This window comes from Dermochelys coriacea, chromosome 5 (assembly GCF_009764565.3).
Source record: "Dermochelys coriacea isolate rDerCor1 chromosome 5, rDerCor1.pri.v4, whole genome shotgun sequence".
NCBI lineage: Eukaryota > Metazoa > Chordata > Testudines > Dermochelyidae > Dermochelys > Dermochelys coriacea.
The window spans coordinates 775463-795759 of NC_050072.1; the positions used below are offsets into that span (position 1 = coordinate 775463).

Genomic DNA, 20297 nt, shown 5'->3' on the forward strand with positions numbered 1-20297 from the left:
TCACTCAACGTCCTTCACATAACTACGCTCAGCTACAGAAATACAGAAATTTCAAAGTAAACGCTTCGGACCCCCAGGACACTCAGTTAAGAGCATCAAGGGAGCGCCGAGAGGCAGGGGCTGGGACAGGCGGTAGCTCGCCTCGCGGCGGACCGCCAGCTCGATCCCAAGATCCAACTACGAGCTTTTTAACTGCAGCAACTTTAATATACGCTATTGGAGCTGGAATTACTGCAGCTGCTGGCACCAGACTTGCCCTCCAATGGATCCTCGTTAAAGGATTTAAAGTGTACTCATTCCAATTACAGGGCCTCGAAAGAGTCCTGTATTGTTATTTTTCGTCACTACGTCACACTACTTTCGTCACTGGATGGGAATCTGGGAGGCAGTGACCATGAGTTGGTTGAGTTCAGGATCCTGACGCAGGGAAGAAAGGTAAGCAGCAGGATACGGACCCTGGACTTCAGGAAAGCAGACTTTGACTCCCTCAGGGAACAGATGGCCAGGATCCCCTGGGGGACTAACATGAAAGGGAAGGGAGTCCAGGAGAGCTGGCTGTATTTCAAGGAATCCCTGTTGAGGTTACAGGGACAAACCATCCCGATGAGTCGAAAGAATAGTAAATATGGCAGGCGACCAGCTTGGCTTAATGGTGAAATCTTAGCGGATCTTAAACATAAAAAAGAAGCTTACAAGAAGTGGAAGGTTGGACATATGACCAGGGAAGAGTATAAAAATATTGCTCGGGCATGTAGGAAAGATATCAGGAGGGCCAAATCGCACCTGGAGCTGCAGCTAGCAAGAGATGTCAAGAGTAACAAGAAGGGTTTCTTCAGGTATGTTGGCAACAAGAAGAAAGCCAAGGAAAGTGTGGGCCCCTTACTGAATGAGGGAGGCAAGCTAGTGACAGAGGATGTGGAAAAAGCTAATGTACTCAATGCTTTTTTTGCCTCTGTTTTCACTAACAAGGTCAGCTCCCAGACTGCTGTGCTGGGCATCACAAAATGGGGAAGAGATGGCCAGCCCTCTGTAGAGATAGAGGTGGTTAGGGACTATTTAGAAAAGCTGGACGTGCACAAGTCCATGGGGCAGGACGAATTGCATCCGAAAGTGCTGAGGGAATTGGCGGCTGTGATTGCAGAGCCCTTGGCCATTATCTTTGAAAACTCGTGGCGAACGGGGGAAGTCCCGGATGACTGGAAAAAGGCTAATGTAGTGCCCATCTTTAAAAAAGGGAAGAAGGAGGATCCTGGGAACTACAGGCCGGTTAGCCTCACCTCAGTCCCTGGAAAAATCATGGAGCAGGTCCTCAAAGAATCAATCCTGAAGCACTTAGAGGAGAGGAAAGTGATCAGGAACAGTCAGCATGGATTCACCAAGGGAAGGTCATGCCTGACTAATCTAATCGCCTTTTATGATGAGATTACTGGTTCTGTGGATGAAGGGAAAGCAGTGGATGTATTGTTTCTTGACTTTAGCAAAGCTTTTGACACGGTCTCCCACAGCATTCTTGTCAGCAAGTTAAGGAAGTATGGGCTGGATGAATGCACTATAAGGTGGGTAGAAAGCTGGCTAGATTGTCGGGCTCAACGGGTAGTGATCAATGGCTCCATGTCTAGTTGGCAGCCGGTGTCAAGTGGAGTGCCCCAGGGGTCGGTCCTGGGGCCCGTTTTGTTCAATATCTTCATAAATGATCTGGAGGATGGTGTGGATTGCACTCTCAGCAAATTTGCGGATGATACTAAACTGGGAGGAGTGGTAGATACGCTGGAGGGGAGGGATAGGATACAGAAGGACCTAGACAAATTAGAAGATTGGGCCAAAAGAAATCTAATGAGGTTCAATAAGGATAAGTGCAGGGTCCTGCACTTAGGATGGAAGAATCCAATGCACCGCTACAGACTAGGGACCGAATGGCTCGGCAGCAGTTCTGCGGAAAAGGACCTAGGGGTGACAGTGGACGAGAAGCTGGATATGAGTCAGCAGTGTGCCCTTGTTGCCAAGAAGGCCAATGGCATTTTGGGATGTATAAGTAGGGGCATAGCGAGCAGATCGAGGGACGTGATCGTTCCCCTCTATTCGACACTGGTGAGGCCTCATCTGGAGTACTGTGTCCAGTTTTGGGCCCCACACTACAAGAAGGATGTGGATAAATTGGAAAGAGTACAGCGAAGGGCAACAAAAATGATTAGGGGTCTAGAGCACATGACTTATGAGGAGAGGCTGAGGGAGCTGGGATTGTTTAGTCTGCAGAAGAGAAGAATGAGGGGGGATTTGATAGCTGCTTTCAACTACCTGAAAGGGGGTTTCAAAGAGGATGGCTCTAGACTGTTCTCAATGGTAGCAGATGACAGAACGAGGAGTAATGGTCTCAAGTTGCAATGGGGGAGGTTTAGATTGGATATTAGGAAAAACTTTTTCACTAAGAGGGTGGTGAAACACTGGAATGCGTTACCTAGGGAGGTGGTAGAATCTCCTTCCTTAGAGGTTTTTAAGGTCAGGCTTGACAAAGCCCTGGCTAGGATGATTTAACTGGGACTTGGTCCTGCTTTGAGCAGGGGGTTGGACTAGATGACCTTCTGGGGTCCCTTCCAACCCTGATATTCTATGATTCTATGATTCTATGAAATTATCCAATCGTTACAAGACGTTGGGCTTTCTAAAAGAAACAATTGTCCAAACCGCTGAAACTATTTATTACTTTTGATTCTCCTCCCCTGCTGCTCAGGACCCCTTTCCCCCTTCCCCTCCCTGCGCTCTGTGAATGCAGGAGCCCCAGGGCAGAGGGAGGCCGGGAGCGTCAGTACCCAGGGCAGTGGCGCAGCAGCAGGTGGGGAAGTTCTGCTGCTGGGTGCAGGCCCCCAGACTCAGCAGCAGCTTTTCCCCAGCTCCTCCCTTCTCTGCTTCCTGCTGCCACATGAGCCTCCTCGCGGCTGCCGTTGGGATGGGGCCAGTCCATCCGTGCAGGCCAGGCTCCGTGGCAGGGCAGGGCTGTGTCCACAGGCCCAGCCCTGAAAACCGTTCTTGTGTCATTGCTTCATCTCTCCCACCAGGCGCCGTGTGACTCTCTCTTGAACGCACTGCTGCGCCTGCAAGACGGGTAAGGGAAGAGGCTCTCGGCGAGCGCAGCACGGGAGCAGAGCCGCAGCTAGCCCTGGGTGTGCGATGGGGGGCTAAACTGGGAGGGGCAGGATGTGTTAGTGGGGGTCAGGCTGAGGGCACATCCCGGCTTCATTCGCTGGGAGGTCTTTGCACGGCCTGTACTCGTCAGGCTGCATTTGAGGGGCTGGTGCACAGACGGATGATGAATGTATCCTCCTGCTGGTTGCAGCGGGCAGCAGGTGCAGGCCGGGATGCCATGCTGAGACCCGTGCCTTCAGGCAGGAGCCTGCCCTGGAACTGTCATTTCCCCATGTTTCTTGGGTGAGGTGTGGCCTGCGTGCTCAGGCTCCCGCTGGACTTTCATGGGGTCCAATGGCACTGCTCGGGGGACACGAGTCTTGGCTCCAGGCTGTTGCAGGACTTTGCTGATGCTTGCACCGAAGTAGGTCTCTGTGTCTGTGCATCAGGGTAATTAACCTCACGGGAGAGTCCGGATTGGAGCAGGGTGGATGAACCCTGGGAGGAGAACATCCTGGACACCCTCAGACATTAATCATAGTCATATTCCAGTAGAGTCCAAGGCCCCTGTATTTCAGCCCCACACTAGATCGTAGACTATCAGGGTTGGAAGGGGCCTCAGCAGGTCCTAGTCCCACCCCCTGCTCAAAGCAGGACCAACCCCAACTAAATCATCCCAGCCAGGGCTTTGTCAAGCCTGACCTTAAAAACCTCTAAGGAAGGAGATTCCACCACCTCCCTAGGTAACCCATCCCAGTGCTTCACCACCCTCCTAGAGAAAAAGTTTTTCCTAATATCCAACCTAGACCTCCCCTACTGCAACTTGAGACCATTACTCCTTGTTCTGTCATCTGCCACCACTGAGAACAGCCGAGCTCCATCCTCTTTGGAACCCCCCTTCAGGTACTTGAAGGCTGCTATCAAATCCCCCCTCATTCTTCTCTTCCGCAGACTAACCAATCCCAGTTCCCTCAGCCTCTCCTCATAAGTCATGTGTTCCAGCCCCCTAATCATTTTTGTTGCCCTCCGCTGGACTCTTTCCAATTTTTCCACATCCTTCTTGTAGTGTGGGGCCCAAAACTGGAAACAGTACTCCAGATGAGGCCTCACCAATGTCGAATAGAGGGGAACGATCACGTCCCTCGATCTGCTGGCAATGCCCCTACTTATACATCCCAAAATGCCATTGGCCTTCTTGGCAACAAGGGCACACTATTGACTCATATCCAGCTTCTCGTCCACTGTAACCCCTAGGTCCTTTTCTGCAGAACTGCTGCCGAGCCATTCGGTCCCTAGTCTGTAGCAGTGCATGGGATTCTTCCGTCCTAAGTGCAGGACTCTGCACTTGTCCTTGTTGAACCTCATCAGATTTCTTTTGGCCCAATCCTCTAATTTGTTTAGGTCCCTCTGTATCCTATCCCTACCCTCCAACGTATCTACCTATCCTCCCAGTTTAGTGTCACTTGCAAACTTACTGAGGGTGCAATCCACACCATCCTCCAGCTCATTAATGAAGATATTGAACAAAATCAGCCCCAGGACTGACCCTTGGGGCACTCCGCTTGATACCGGCTGCCAACTAGACATGGAGCCATTGATCACTACCCACAAGGCAGATGACAAGGCTGGATCACAAGGCTGAACGGCAGGCCGTGCTCCAGCAGCTCCCTGCACGGCCAGATATTCAAACTGATGTCAGGACTGGGGGCTCCATTCGGAGCCCAAGGACGAGGAGCCTTTTGTGTTCCAGCTACTTAGAGCAAGAGCTCGTTTTCTCACACTTGGGACTTGGTAACAAGGCGACTTAGGACTGGAAATACCACATGCCATGGTGAGGGATGCTGCATAAACCTACCTAGGGCTAGCTGCCAGCTCATGCCAAGGCCCTTAGGCTCTCAGATGAACACTGACTGATACCCAGCTGGAAACCAGTCTGGCTCACCTGTGTGTTGGTGTTGTTAAAACAGATGTGAAGTTGATAAGAATGTTTAGTGCTTAGACTTGATGAAATGCTTGTAGGATACTGCATGTAGTAATTGCACGGACAACGTCCGTACCCCATGTTATACTGAGGGTTTGCCTGTAAAGCTCTGTAACTGTGTGACTCATCCAATAGGAAAGAAGCATTAATTAGTGTAAAGTGCTGGCTTACTACAGTGGTAGCTCTGCCTACCAAGAATGCCCATTGAAACCAATGAGCCACTGTGAAACATCCAAGAACTAAGACTTTGCTAATTGCTCCCCCACTCCCATGAAGATGGGATGTGCAGGTGGACTCATCCCATCAGCCTGAACTCTGGGGATAATCCCTGACGAGAAGGAATTGTGTCTTTGATGGTGTTTGGACTCTGGGGGGCCAGGATCGCCAAGCATAAGCAAAAGATCTCCAGTGCTTGGCCTGGGCTAGCCTCACAGGACACAGAGCTTGCTTATTACAGCAGCTTCTTTCACCTTTTGGAACCTAGAGATTGTAACTCACGTGTGTGTCTTTATTTACCTGCTTTAACCTTGCAAATAACTCTATTTCTCTCTCTTAGTTACTAGCTCTTTAGTTCATCTAGTATAGGATTGGCTACAAGCGTTGTCTTTGGAGTAAGATCTAGGGGGCAATTGACCGAGGGTGCCTGGTCCTTTGAGACTGGGAGTAACCTGAATATCGTTGAGTTTTGGTGTAAGGGACCATCTATCATAAAGGTAGGCTCTCTGGGTGACAAGGCAGACCCGAGCGCTGCAGAGGGCTGTCTGTGACTCCATGGTTAGGCTGGCGTAATGCCTGAGGAGTTCACACTTGCTACTTGGTAGGTGAAGTCTATAGAAGTCACAGCCAATTTAGGGTTTGTGCCCGTTTCTTCAGTCTGCCCTGAGGTTGGTACCCACACTCTGAGCCACTGCAGCTCCCCAAGCTGGGGCAGCTCCTGTCTGGTGCCACACTAGAACCTGAGCAGCTGGTTTTCTGAAGGAGCTAACGAGGCTAAGGGAAGAGAGCGCCCATTGTCAGCAAGGCTGCCTGGCACTAAGGGCAGGAGGGAGGAGCACAGAGTAGGGAAGAGACCAGCCAGAGTCAGGCTGTTGTGAATGCCAAGACTATAACAGGGTTCAAAAAAGGACGAGTTAGATTCTATGGAGGACAGGCCCATCAATGGCTGTTAGCCAGAGTGGGCAGGGATGGCGTCCCTAGCCTGTGTTTGCCAGACGCTGGGAATGGGCGACAGGGGCTGGATCACTTGATTCCCTGTTCTGTTCACTCCCTCTGGGGCACCTGGCACTGGCTCCTGTCAGAATACAGGACACTGGGCTCAATGGACCTTGGGTCTGACCCAGTGTGGTAGCGTTTGTTCTTATAAAAATCCAGGCTCCCATGTACCATCGAAAACCAGCTCCCTGGAACAAACTCATCTACCCTCCTGCTCCCAAATGTGTAAGTTACAAGTTCACAGATTCACAGACTCTAAGGCCGCAAGGGACCCCTGTGATCTAGTCTGTTCCCTGCCTAGCACACACGACTGCCCTGAATTAATTCCTGCCTGAACTAGTGCAGCGCTTCCAGACACACATCCCATCTGACAGAGAATCCACCGCATCCCTTGGCAACCGGTTTCAGGGGCCAGTCACCCTCATGGTAAACATTTAGGCCTTATTGCCAGTCTGAATTGGTCTAGCTGCAACTTCCAGCCACGGGATCTCGTTCGCCCTGTTGATGTGTCTAGTAGGAAGGCTACCGCACCTGGCCCAGCAGCCCAACCACAGAGCCTGTGGTACTAGTGCCACGTGCCTGCAAAACCCAGGGACTTTGGGGGTCTGTGGGTGCTCAGCCCCCTTGGAAGCCAGCTGTGAGCATACTAGGAGCATGTGCAAACCCAGCAGGGGAAGGTGGGACACTCCCAGCAGTGAGAGTGGGCTGGGGCACTAGCCTGGGACAGAGCTTCGCATCAGCCTGCGGCTGCAGGGCACTGAAGGCTAGGGAGCAAACACCAAGCTGGTTTCCCCCAGGGGAACTCCAGGACTGTGGCTGGGATGTAATACAGCCGAGTACTCTGCCGGCACAGGTCTCTCCAGCTGTGTGCTCACAGCTGGGGGACATCCACTGCCAAGGAGCTCACCCTAGATCCCATACTGATTCCTTGGCAGCGCTGATACCCGCAGACTGCTATGGCTCAGACCCATGCCCCGTGCGCTGGCTGGGGCAGCCTGCAGGGCAGGGCGGGGAGTGTCTCTAGCTGGAGACTGGGAGGTCGTGGCTGTTTGAGCCACGCTGGGTGTTGCGGAGATAGACACAGACGGACACAGCCATCCACGCAACACAAGAATGACTGGATCCCAGGGCACAGACAGGCCTGGAGGCCACTGCAGTTGCTGGCCAAAGGAGCGGGAAGAGTTCCTGGGAGCACAGGTGGAAGGCAGCAGCCTTGCAGGAGCCAGGGTCACTGGGCTAAGCTCTACTGCTAGAGGGACAGGCTCCCGCGCGGGGCTGGAAGAGGCTACAGCCCGAGGCAGAGGGACAGGCCCACAGGCAGATGATATTTTATTATGATGATTTTAAATTAAAATTATTCAGCATTTAAAAACAGCTCCCTTGAGTCCCAGGGCCCAGCGCCAGCTGCGATCGTGTGCAGTGGCCATGCAGGGGCGGGGGTGCTGCAGTGCCGGGGACAGACACCGCCCGTCCAAGAAGAGTTCATTTGGGATGAGGATTGTCAGAGGCCAGGCAGCAGTGCCCAGGCCTGGGGTGGATCATGCTGGGGAACTGCTCTTGCCACGGGTTACCGATGGCCCCTGCCGGGACTAGGCACCCTGAAGGGACCCAGCCCAGCTGGGCAGCCCCTCGGGCCAGGGAAGGGCAATGGTGCGCTCACTCACAGCAGTGCCCATATCTTCGACTCTCCCATGGGCTGTGCTGCTGAAAGGGGAGAGCATAACTGCTGCCAAGCTTCTGTCCCTGGCCCTTCCCAGGTGCTTCTCCCAGGCATTGAGGGAGGCAGTGAGACCTGCCAGCCATAGGGATTCCCCACCTCCTGAGGGGACTTGCCCTGTGCATGGCAGAGGCCCGGAGCCACGCAGGAGAGGAAGGATCCTGGACACAGCCCCCCTAGACACTCTTTCCTCCTCATTCTCTCGGGGCTGCTCTCCTCACTCAGGCAGCTGGGCCTGGGGAACTCTCTCTCTTGTGGCTAGGAGGGCACCAGGGATGAGGGACGCAGCTAGGGCATGGAGCATGGGACCCTGCTGCTCTGAGGGGGCAGGGGCATGTCTGTGTGCATGGGGGAGAGAGACAGGCTAGGTTCAAAGAGGAGGGAAGATACAGCAATTAAAATCACGTTTTAAAAAGGGGCAAGCGGCCTCCACACAATCCCTGGCCTGCAGAGGGGCCCAGCGTATGCTCCCCGGTTCCTTCCCTCACGGCTGGAGGGAGTTCTCCTGCACTGGGTGCAGCGCTGTGGCAGCAGGCGCCTCGCAGGCTCTGTTCTCCAAGGCCAGCTGCATGCTCCAGATGCTGAGGGGGCGCATGTAGGCCAGAGAGCGGAAGAGCTTCCTTTGGCAATAGGCCTCTGGCGTCTGGAAGGCCATGCCCAGCCGCTCCCACACAGTCCGGTAGCAGCCCTCCGCTGTGTGGAAGCCCTCCTGCACCAGGCCCTGCAGCAGAGGGAGAAGAGAGTCAGGCACATCACCTGGCACCAGCTGCTCGTGCCAAGGGGCGCCGTGCACCACACCCACCTCCTGGATCATGGTGGCTGCCAGAGCGTACACAACCCCAACCCAGGCCTCGCTGGACTGCACGCTGGATGTGTCCAGGCTCCCATCGGGCCTCATGCCGTTCACAGCGCCCATCGTCCCATTGGCAAAGCTCATGACGTTCAGCTCAAAGATAGTCTTCAGTGCGCTGACAATATGGCTCCTGGGGAAAACCTGCGGAGAGAGATGCCATCAGGTCTCTCGGCCACACAGGGCCCCACCCTGAAGCCAGGGCCCGTCCTGCACCATCCCAGGGGCTGGGCCTCGGAGACAGCACAGGCAGATAGGGCCAGTGCATCATCTGCCTTCTGTATAGCACAGGTCATTCAGTAGCAGCCAGATTCCCCTGAGCTGAGCCCTTGTGGAGAGGCAGCAGGCTGCATGTGAAGACAGCGAGCTGGCTACCCACCACTGCCATTGCAAGTCTGCTCCAATGGCTCGGCCACGTTCCCGACTCAGCAGCTCCAGTGGCTGTTCCAGAGCCAACAGCACACAAGGGAGCGAGGTGGCCAGCCCCACGTCTGCCTGCCTCCGAGTGCCCTAGCCTGAGCTGCACCTGCAGCTGGCTGAACTGGAGGGGCGAGACTCAATCCCTGACCGGCAGCCTCACCCACTCAGCCATCCCCTCATTAATCCGCCTTGCTGCTCAAACTCTCTGGTTTCAGCTCCCATCCAGTGCTTCTTGTCCTGCCTGTCCCTCTTGGATTACAGAGCCCAGCAGTAACCGGCATCGTGCCCCCAGGTTGGCCTTGTACACCATGGCAAGTCACCGCTCCATATTCTCTTTGGTAAACTGACCAGACAGAGCGTGTTCAGTCTTTCACCGTCACACGACCCTGCCCTCACACCATCGGGGTGGCTTTTCCCCCACCCTCTCCAGTTGTTCAACACCTTTTTAAAACAAGTGCCTGCGGTATCCAGTATCGGTTGCACCAGTGCTGTGTGCAGTGGTAAAATCAGCTCCCTGCTCCTGCTCCTGGCTGCCCTGTGTACACATCACATTAGCCTTGTGTGCCACAGCAGGGCACTCGCAGCTCAGAGCATCCTAGGACTGGCAGGGACCTCGAGGAGTCTCTAGTCCAGTCCCCTGCACTCATGGCAGGACTAAGTATTATCTAGACCAGGGGTCTCCAACCTTTTCACGCCCAAGATCACTTTCTGAATTTAAGTGCAACCCAAGATTTCCCCTTCCCCGAAGCCCCTCCTCCTTCCCCCCCTCCATTGCTCGCTCTCCCCCACTTTCACTGGGCAGGGGTTGGAGTATGGGAGGGGGTGCAGGCTCTGGGCTGAGGGGTTCGCAGTGTAGGAGGGGGCTCTGGACTGAGCCTGGGGCAGGGGGTTGGGGTGCAGGAGGGAGTGAGAGGTGCAAACTCTTGGAGAGAGTTTGGGTGCAGGAGGGAGTGTGGGGTGCTGGCTCCAGAAGGGGGGGCAGAATGTTGGAGTGCAGGAGGGGATACAGGGTGCTGGCTCTGGCAGGGGAGTCAGGGGTGGGGCTTGGGGTGCAGGACGGGGTTTGGGGTTCAGGGTCTGGGAGGGGAGTCAGGGCTGGAGAACAGTGTTGGGGTGCAGGAGGGGGTGGGGTGCTGGCTCTGCGGAGGGTCATGGGTGGGGCTTGGGGTGCAGGAGGGGGCTTGGGGTGCAGCTCCAGAAGGGGGCTCAGGGCTGGGGGTTGGAATATGGCCTCCTGCCGGGCAGCACTTGCCTCCGGTGGCTCCCGGTAAGCATGGCTGCTGCTAAGGCCAGCTCCCTGCCTACCCCAGCCCCACACCACTCCCAAAAGGGGCCAATACGTGGCTTCGCACGCTGCCCCTCTCTGCAAGCAAAGCCCCCGCAGCTCCCATTGGCCACAGCTCCGCATTCCCGGCCAACAGGAGCAGTGCACGGAGGGAGACTCCTGCCGCCCCGCCCCGCCCCGGGGCTGCGCTGGGCACTTCTGGGAGTGGTGTGGGGCTGGAGCAGGCAGGGAGCCGGTCTTAGCAGCAGCCCCACTGTGCCGCCGGAGACTGCGATCGACTGGGAGATCCTCGAGGATCGACCCGGTTGGTGACCACTGATCTAGACCATCCTGACAGGTGTGTGTCTACACTGCTCTTAGAAATCTCCAATGATGGAGATTCCACAACCTCCCTGGGCAATTTATTCCAGTGCTTAACCACCCTGACAGGTAGGACGTTTTTCCTAATGTCCAACCTAATCCGCCCTTGCTGCAATTAAAGCCCATTGCTTCTTGTCCTGTCCTCAGAGGTTAAGAAGAACAATTTATCTCCCTCCTCCTTGTAACAACCTTTTATGTGCTTGAAAACTGTGATCAAGTCCCTTCTCAGTCTTCACTTCTCCAGACTAAACAAACCCAAGTTTTTCAATCTTCCCTCATGGGGCATGTTTTCATCATTTTTGTTGCTCTTCTCTGGATTCTCTCCAATTTGTCCACATCTTTCCTGAAATGTGGTGCCCAGAACTGGACACAAGACTCCAGCTGAGGCCTAATCAGTGCAGAGTAAAGCAGAAGAATAACTTCTCATGTCTTGCTTACAACACTCCTGCTAAGACATCCTAGAATGAGGTTTGCTTTTCTTGCAACAGTGTTCCACTGTTGACTCATATTTAGCTTGTGATCCACTATGACCCCCAGATCCCTTTCCGTAGTGCTCCTTCGTAGGCAGTCATTTCCCATTTTGTGTGTGTTCCTTCCTAAATGGAGTACTTTGCGTTTGTCCTTATTGAATTTCATCCTATTCACTTCAGACCATTTCTCCAGTTTGTTCAAATCATTTTGAATTTTAATCCTATCCTCCAAAGCACTTGCAACCCCTCCCAGCTGGGTATCATCTGCAAACTTTGTAAGCGTACTCTTTATGCCATTATCTAAATCACTGATGACGATATTGAACAGAACTGGACCCAGAACTGATCTCTGCAGGACCCCACTCCTTATGTCCTTCCAGCATGACTGTGAATCACTGATAACTACTTTCTGGGAGTGGTTTTCCAATTAATTTTGCACCCACCTTATAGCAGCTCCATCTAGGTTGCATTTCCTTAGTTTTTTTTATGAGAAGGTCACGTGAGACAGTATCAAAAGCTTTACTAAAGTCAAGATATACCACGTCTACCGCTTCCCCACATCCACAAGGCTTGTTACTCTGTCAAAGAAAGCTCTCGGGTTGGTTTGACATGATTTGTTCTTGAGAAATCCATGCTGACTGTTACTTATCACCTTATTATCTTCTAGATGTTTGCGAATTGATTGCTTAATTATTTGCTCCATTATCTTTCTGAGTATAGAAATTAAGCTGATTGGTCTGTAATTCCATGGGTTGTCCTTATTTCCCTTTTTTAGAGATGGGCACTAGATTTGCCCCTTTCCAGTCTTCTGGAATCTCTCCCGTCTTCCATGACTTCTCAAAGATAATTGCTAATGGCTCAGATATCTCCTCAGTGAGTTCCTTGAGTATTCTAGGATGCATTTCATCAGGCCCTGGTGACTTGAAGACAGAAAAACATAAGAATGGCCACACTGGGTCAGACCAAAGGTCCATCCAGGCCAGTATCCTGTCTACCAATAGTGGCCAATGCCAGGTACCCCAGAGGGAGCGAACCAGCAGATCGAGGGACGTGATCATTCCCCTTCATTCGACATTGGTGAATCCTCATCTGGGTAACTGTGTCCAGTTTGGGGCCCCACACCACAAGAAGGATGTGGAAAAATTGGAAAGCGTCCAGCGGAGGGCAAAAAAATGATTAGGGACTGGAACACATGACTTGTGAGGAGCAGCTGAGGGACCTGGGATTGTTTAGTCTGCGGAAGAGAAGAGTGAGGGGGGATTTGATAGCTGCTTTCAACTACCTGAAAGCGGGGTTCCAAAGGGGATGGAGCTCGGCTGTTCTCAGTGGTGGCAAATGACAGAACAAGGAGTAATGGTCTCAAGTTGCAGTGGGGGAGGTCTGGTTGAATATTAGGGAACACTATTTCACTAGGAGGGTGGTGAAGCACGGGAATGCGTTACTAGGGAGATGGTGGAATCTCCTTCCTTTGAAGTTTTTAAGGTCAGGCTTGACAAAGCCCTGGCTGGGATGATTTAGTTGGGGTTGGTCCTGCTTTGAGCAGGGGGTTGGACTAGATGACCTCCTGAGGTCCCTTCCAACCCTGATATTCTGTGATCTCTCTCCTGCCATCCTGTGGTGTGTGGTTGCTGGCGAGTATTTGTTTCAGTACTCCTGTTCTTTTTGTGGATACAGACTAACACGGCTGTTACTCTGAAAAGCACACACCACAACAAAAACACTAACCCAGGAACGTATCCTTGCAACAAAGCTTGATGCCAATTCTGTCCACATATTTATTCTGAAAACTTAATACTTAGTCCTGCCATGAGTGCAGGGGACTGGACTAGAGATCTCTCAAAGTTCCTATGGTTCTATGACTCCTTGATTTGGCTTCAGGGCCTCAGGGCTTTGCACTTGTTGCTTGACTGGTAAAATTTAAGTACAGTACTCACAGCCAGTCGGAGGTTTTATGCCCTATTTCTGGCACTCTGCCCTGAGTAAGGTGACCACGCTCCTAAGTCCCCCAGACAGTATGACAGTACGACTTTGCATTTGTCACATTGTGTTTGAATGGGCCCAGCTTCCCACGCCATCCAGATTGCTCTATATGGCTGCCCCGTCCTCATCACTTGCCACTCCCCTAATCCTTGTGCCATCTGTAGATTTGCCTTCCCAATCCACCACCCCCACCCTGGGTGGCGATAAACCTTCTCTCACCTGGAACTCGCCGTTGGACAGGCCACTGGCCCGGAGGAACCACTGCCCAGCACACTGGTCGGACATGACGGTGCTGGAGAAGGGGCCCCCGCTGCTGTCATAGTTGTAGTATTTCCCTGCAGTGGGGACGAGAGAGTCAGCTAGATAGTCACACCCCCGCCTCTGACACCGGCAGCTCCTCCTCTCACACCGCACGGTGCCCCACAAGGCGGGAGTCACTCGTTGCCTGAGGCAGACACCCAGTGTCCCAGAGCAGAAGCCCACACCCCAGGCTGAGGGTGGGTCAGCGCAGCACGCCTCGTGGGGCCAGCCGGAGCCCAGGCACCCTGCCCATACGCACCGTTCCACAGCAGCCGCTCAAACGCCTCTGTGCCCTTCCTTCGGATGGCGCTGTATTTCTGTAGGACCTCGTCGTCACCCACAATCCCCGCCACCTTGCACATCACACAGACGGCTGCCAGCCACAGGCTGCCGCAGTACGCGCTGCAAAGCAAAGGAGACAGGTCTGGGCATCAAACGGGTTTGGGCACCGAGCTGCTGCTGCTAGTGCAGACATATCCGCCACGTCAGCCTCACAGCCCTGGCGCTACCATGACGGGCACATTACAGGGCCCTAGACAGAGACGGGGGCTGCACTTCCCATCCACCCTGCCAGTCCCTGAGCCTCACAGCACGCGTCCCCATCCCACAGCAGGGGTGTGCTCCCCCGCCAGGCTTGAGACTCACAGCACGCGCATCCGGGGCTGCACCAGTCCCCGAGCCTCACAGCACTTGCCCCCAACCCCTACCTGGGGGGGCGATGCAGCCCTGAGAGTGCAGCCCCCTAACCTGTCCTTTCAGCCCCATGGGAGCTGGAGCAGCAGCAGCCCCGTGCTGCCAGCCACAGAGACACCAGCAGGCACCCCTGCCACACCCCCGGAAACGCCGGGGCTTGCGCTCTGCACTGAGCACCGTGCCAGGCAGGTAGCAGGTTAACCAAAGGAGCAAAGGCGTGAGATGGATGGGGACACGAGCCAGGGCTGCCTCAGCTGGCAAAGTGGGGCTCTGGAGCAGTCACCGACCAGCAAGACCCCCAGCCAGCATGGCCAGAAGAGACTCGCATGGTCTGCAGAGAGGCCAGGCCGGGCGCTGGGGCAGCTCTCCAGGAGACGTCACGTGCTCCAAGAGCGCTGATAACGCCGGGTGACACCAGCCCAGCCCCGCCCCGCGCTGCATCAGGACCCAGCAGCCACCGACTCCCCTGCCCTGCCCTGCCCCGCCCCCTCACCTCCGCCACTCCCACTCCTGGCCCCCAGCCACCCCCAGCCCCCGCCTGCCCCGCCCCCTCACCTCCGCCACTCTCCCCCTCCTGGCCCCCAGCCACCCCCAGCCCCCGCCTGCCCCGCCCCCTCACCTCCGCCACTCCCACTCCTGGCCCCCAGCCACCCCAGCCCCGCCCCCTCACCTCCGCCACTCTCCCCCCTCCTGGCCCCCAGCCACCCCCAGCCCCCGCCTGCCCCGCCCCCTCACCTCCGCCACTCCCACTCCTGGCCCCCAGCCACCCCCAGCCCCCGCCTGCCCCGCCCCCTCACCTCCGCCACTCTCCCACTCCTGGCCCCCAGCCACCCCCAGCCCCGCCCCCTCACCTCCGCCACTCTCCCCCTCCTGGCCCCCAGCCACCCCCAGCCCCCGCCTGCCCCGCCCCCTCACCTCCGCCACTCCCACTCCTGGCCCCCAGCCACCCCCTGCCCCGCCCCCTCACCTCCGCCACTCTCCCCCTCCTGGCCCCCAGCCACCCCCAGCCCCCGCCTGCCCCGCCCCCTCACCTCCGCCACTCCCACTCCTGGCCCCCAGCCACCCCCTGCCCCGCCCCCTCACCTCCGCCACTCTCCCCCTCCTGGCCCCCAGCCACCCCCAGCCCCCGCCTGCCCTGCCCCCTCACCTCCGCCACTCTCCCACTCCTGGCCCCCAGCCACCCCCAGCCCCCGCCTGCCCCGCCCCCTCACCTCTGTCACTCCCACTCCTGGACCCCAGCCACCCCCTGCCCCGCCCCCTCACCTCCGCCACTCTCCCCCTCCTGGCCCCCCGCCCCCCCCCGCCCCCGCCTGCCCCCGCCCCCTCCCCTCCGCCACTCCCACTCCTGGCCCCCAGCCACCCCCTGCCCCGCCCCCTCACCTCCGCCACTCTCCCCCTCCTGGCCCCCAGCCACCCCCAGCCCCCGCCTGCCCCGCCCCCTCACCTCCGCCACTCCCACTCCTGGCCCCCAGCCACCCCCTGCCCCGCCCCCTCACCTCCGCCACTCCCACTCCTGGCCCCCAGCCACCCCCAGCCCCCGCCTGCCCTGCCCCCTCACCTCCGCCACTCTCCCACTCCTGGCCCCCAGCCACCCCCAGCCCCCGCCTGCCCCGCCCCCTCACCTCTGTCACTCCCACTCCTGGACCCCAGCCACCCCCTGCCCCGCCCCCTCACCTCCGCCACTCTCCCCCTCCTGGCCCCCAGCCACCCCCAGCCCCCGCCTGCCCCGCCCCCTCACCTCCGCCACTCCCACTCCTGGCCCCCAGCCACCCCCTGCCCCGCCCCCTCACCTCCGCCACTCCCACTCCTGGCCCCCAGCCCCCGCCTGCCCTGCCCCCTCACCTCCGCCACTCTCCCACTCCTGGCCCCCAGCCACCCCCAGCCCCCGCCTGCCCCTCCCCCTCACCTCCGCCACTCTCCCCCTCCTGGCCCCCAGCCACCCCCAGCCCCCGCCTGCCCCGCCCCCTCACCTCCGCCACTCCCACTCCTGGCCCCCAGCCACCCCCTGCCCCGCCCCCTCACCTCCGCCACTCCCACTCCTGGCCCCCAGCCACCCCCAGCCCCCGCCTGCCCCGCCCCCTCACCTCCGCCACTCCCACTCCTGGCCCCCAGCCACCCCCTGCCCCGCCCCCTCACCTCCGCCACTCCCACTCCTGGCCCCCAGCCACCCCCAGCCCCCGCCTGCCCTGCCCCCTCACCTCCGCCACTCTCCCACTCCTGGCCCCCAGCCACCCCCAGCCCCCGCCTGCCCCTCCCCCTCACCTCCGCCACTCTCCCCCTCCTGGCCCCCAGCCACCCCCCCCCCGCCTGCCCCGCCCCCTCACCTCCGCCACTCCCACTCCTGGCCCCCAGCCACCCCCAGCCCCCGCCTGCCCCGCCCCCCTCACCTCCGCCACTCCCACTCCTGGCCCCCAGCCACCCCCTGCCCCGCCCCCTCACCTCCGCCACTCTCCCCCTCCTGGCCCCCAGCCACCCCCAGCCTGCCCCGCCCCCTCACCTCCGCCACTCTCCCACTCCTGGCCCCCAGCCCCCACCTGCCCCGCCCCCTCACCTCCGCCACTCTCCCACTCCTGGCCCCCAGCCACCCCCAGCCCCCGCCTGCCCCTCCCCCTCACCTCCGCCACTCTCCCCCTCCTGGCCCCCAGCCACCCCCAGCCCCCGCCTGCCCCGCCCCCTCACCTCCGCCACTCCCACTCCTGGCCCCCAGCCACCCCCAGCCCCCGCCTGCCCCGCCCCCTCACCTCCGCCACTCCCACTCCTGGCCCCCAGCCACCCCCAGCCCCCGCCTGCCCCGCCCCCTCACCTCCGCCACTCCCACTCCTGGCCCCCAGCCACCTCCAGCCCCCGCCTGCCCCGCCCTCTCACCTCCGCCACTCTCCCACTCCTGGCCCCCAGCCACCCCCAGCCCCCGCCTGCCCCGCCCCCTCACCTCCGCCACTCTCCCACTCCTGGCCCCCAGCCCCCACCTGTCCCGCCCCCTCACCTCCGCCACTCTCCCACTCCTGGCCCCCAGCCACCCCCTGCCCCCGCCTGCCCCGCCCCCTCACCTCCGCCACTCCCACTCCTGGCCCCCAGCCACCCCCAGCCCCCACCCCCTCACCTCCGCCACTCCCACTCCTGGCCCCCAGCCGCCCCCTCACCTGGCCCCAGTCGCCACCCATGCATCATAGGTCTGGTCAGCAAAGCCTGAGTTTTCTATGAGCCCGTCGTCGTCTGTGTCGAATTTCAGCTCCGAGTCCATCACAGCCTGTGGGGGAGACGGAGACCTTGGCCCCGCTGCTCTGCCCCAAGGACACAGCCCTGTGCCGGGTGCCCCTCCCCTCTCCCCAGCCCTGGGGTCCCTGTGCTCTTCTCCGCGCTGGACTGCCTGGGGGCTGAGCTCGGACCCCAGTGGGAGGCTCTCGCTGTACCTGGCAGACGGGCCACATGTCCCGCAGGTAGGCAGTGTCCTGGGTCAGGTAGTAGTCCCGGTACACCTGCAGCACGAACTTCAGGTTCAGGTCCTTCCAGCCGGCCGTGTCATGGATCAGGTAGGCATTGACCCGCTGCCACGGCTCATCCTCTGAGCAGGGAGAGAGCACCTCTCAGCAGCTCCACCTAGGGGGGCTTCCCTGTCACCCCCCACTGTACCTGCACTGCGCCCCCCACGCCTGCAGTGAGCCCTCCTGTACCTGCACTGCGCCCCCACGCATGCAGTGAGCCCTCCTGTACCTGCACTGCGCCCCCCACGCCTGCAGTGAGCACTCCTGTACCTGCACTGCGCCCCCCACGCCTGCAGTGAGCCCTCCTGTACCTGCACTGCGCCCCCACGCCTGCAGTGAGCCCTCCTGTACCTGCACTTCGCCCCCCACGCCTGCAGTGAGCCCTCCTGTAACTGCACTGCGCCCCCCACGCCTGCAGTGAGCCCTCCTGTACCTGCACTGCGCCCCCCACGCCTGCAGTGAGCTCTCCTGTAACTGCACTGTGCCCCCCACGCCTGCAGTGAGCCCTCCTGTACCTGCACTGCGTTCCCCACGCCTGCAGTGAGCTCTCCTGTAACTGCACTGTGCCCCCCACGCCTGCAGTGAGCCCTCCTGTACCTGCACTGCGTCCCCCACGCCTGCAGTGAGCCCTCCTGTACCTGCACTGCGCCCCCAAGCCTGCAGTGAGCCCTCCTGTACCTGCACTTCGCCCCCCACGCCTGCAGTGAGCCCTCCTGTAACTGCACTGCGCCCCCCACGCCTGCAGTGAGCCCTCCTGTACCTGCACTGCGCCCCCCACACCTGCAGTGAGCCCTCCTGTACCTGCACTGCGCTCCCCACGCCTGCAGTGAGCTCTCCTGTAACTGCACTGTGCCCCCCACGCCTGCAGTGAGCCCTCCTGTACCTGCACTGCGTTCCCCACGCCTGCAGTGAGCTCTCCTGTAACTGCACTGTGCCCCCCACGCCTGCAGTGAGCCCTCCTGTACCTGCACTGCGTTCCCCACGCCTGCAGTGAGCCCTCCTGTACCTGCACTGCGCTCCCCACACCTGCAGTGAGCTCTCCTGTAACTGCACTGCGCTCCCCACGCCTGCAGTGAGCTCTCCTGTAACTGCACTGCGTCCCTTCCCTGCCACCAGTGAGCCCTCCTGGGAATGGTGTCCCCATTTCTGTAAGTGCACTGCACACCCACCTCCACAGCATTCCCCCCACCTAGCGGCAATGGGGGGGGCTCTCCCGGTGGTGGCCTCCCTGCCCCACCCCCTCCCGCCCCTCCTCCTCCCAGGCACACCAAGGGACAGTTTGGCTGCATCGGAGGACACGTCCCCAATGGGACTGTGCCCGGCTAGGGAGCTGGATGAATTCATCATGTGGGGCGTTTATAATTGAGCTGGAGAATGGGCTGCCCGGCACAGCCCAGCCCTGGCCCCAGCCACATGCCAGGGCGAGACCTTACCAGGCTCCCCGATGTCGTGGGGCACCACATTCCTCAGCTTCACCTGGGCCGTCTGCCCGTTCATCAGGTACAGCCTGGGCTGCGTGTCCTCGTTCAGCACAGCGGCAGCTGGGGGACACAGACCCTCAGCGAGATGGCAGGCCCCAGCCATGCCAAGGTCTCCCCGGCCAGTGGGGTGAGCACCCGTTACCCCTGCAGAGACCGCTCGCCCTGGTGCCAGGCGTGGGGTGCTTGTGCCTGGAAAACCATCCGGCTGTTCCCAGTCTCGGGTCAGAACGGGTGACAGCCCCCGGCCTTGGCAGGAGCAGTGAGCTGAGATGGCCGCTGCTGAGGGCCCCGGGGCCACACTCGATCCCTGCCCTGCTCGGGTGCAGCAAAGAGGCGGAAACCATCCCCAGTGCCCAGGCGGGATTCCCTGGTCGGACCAGCACAGTCACAGATGGCTTCCTCCCTGCCTTGGGGGGTGGGGGCCAGTTTGCTAGTGCCCTGGGCCGGATGGGGTGCAAGGCAGGGGGCTGGTGCACCCACTGAGGGGCTGGGGTGGGGAGGCTATTGAGCCTGCTGAGGGGCCCAGGCGGGGTGAGGGCTGGGCAGAGCCTGCCAAGGGACCTGGGTGTGGCGGGGAGCCAGGATAGGGATCGGTGAGCCCAACAAGGGGCCTGGGTGGGACAGTGGGCTTGGCTGGGGACCCATGAACTGTGACGAAGTGGGACTGTTTTAATGTTTCTTCTGAATAGTGTAGGGGTGCCTCAGTTTCCCCTATATATTTCTTAAGTCTCTAGGGGGTGGGATAAGCGAGTGTAATTGTTGCAGAGCAAAGGGCGAGGGTACATAAAGGGCCGACACCCTGTTTCCTGGCAACTGATGGCCTGGGCCCTTCCCCCCTGCAAGGTGAGAGCTAAAGGGTTGGAGAACATAAGAATCCGGTGATCTTCTGGCCCAGGAAAGGGACAAAGCCCAGAGGAGGAGGGACTGGGGAGAGTTTCTGTTTGGG

At 58.9% G+C, this 20297-nt stretch overlaps 1 protein-coding gene across 1 annotated transcript in view; it reads right to left on the reverse strand.

Annotated features, from left to right (window-relative positions):
* Positions 1-7617: 7617 nt before the first annotated feature.
* The window catches only part of GBA2 (glucosylceramidase beta 2), a 62952-nt gene continuing 50272 nt past the window's right edge, over positions 7618-20297 (reverse strand). The window contains exons 11-17 of the mRNA XM_038401626.2: positions 19304-19411; positions 17799-17950; positions 17529-17635; positions 13955-14097; positions 13615-13730; positions 8833-9024; positions 7618-8751 (exon numbers count right to left, since the gene is read on the reverse strand). Of these exons, the coding sequence (XP_038257554.1) occupies positions 8515-8751; positions 8833-9024; positions 13615-13730; positions 13955-14097; positions 17529-17635; positions 17799-17950; positions 19304-19411 (1055 nt within the window). The 3' untranslated portion in view covers positions 7618-8514. The remainder of the gene's footprint in view (positions 8752-8832; positions 9025-13614; positions 13731-13954; positions 14098-17528; positions 17636-17798; positions 17951-19303; positions 19412-20297) is intronic.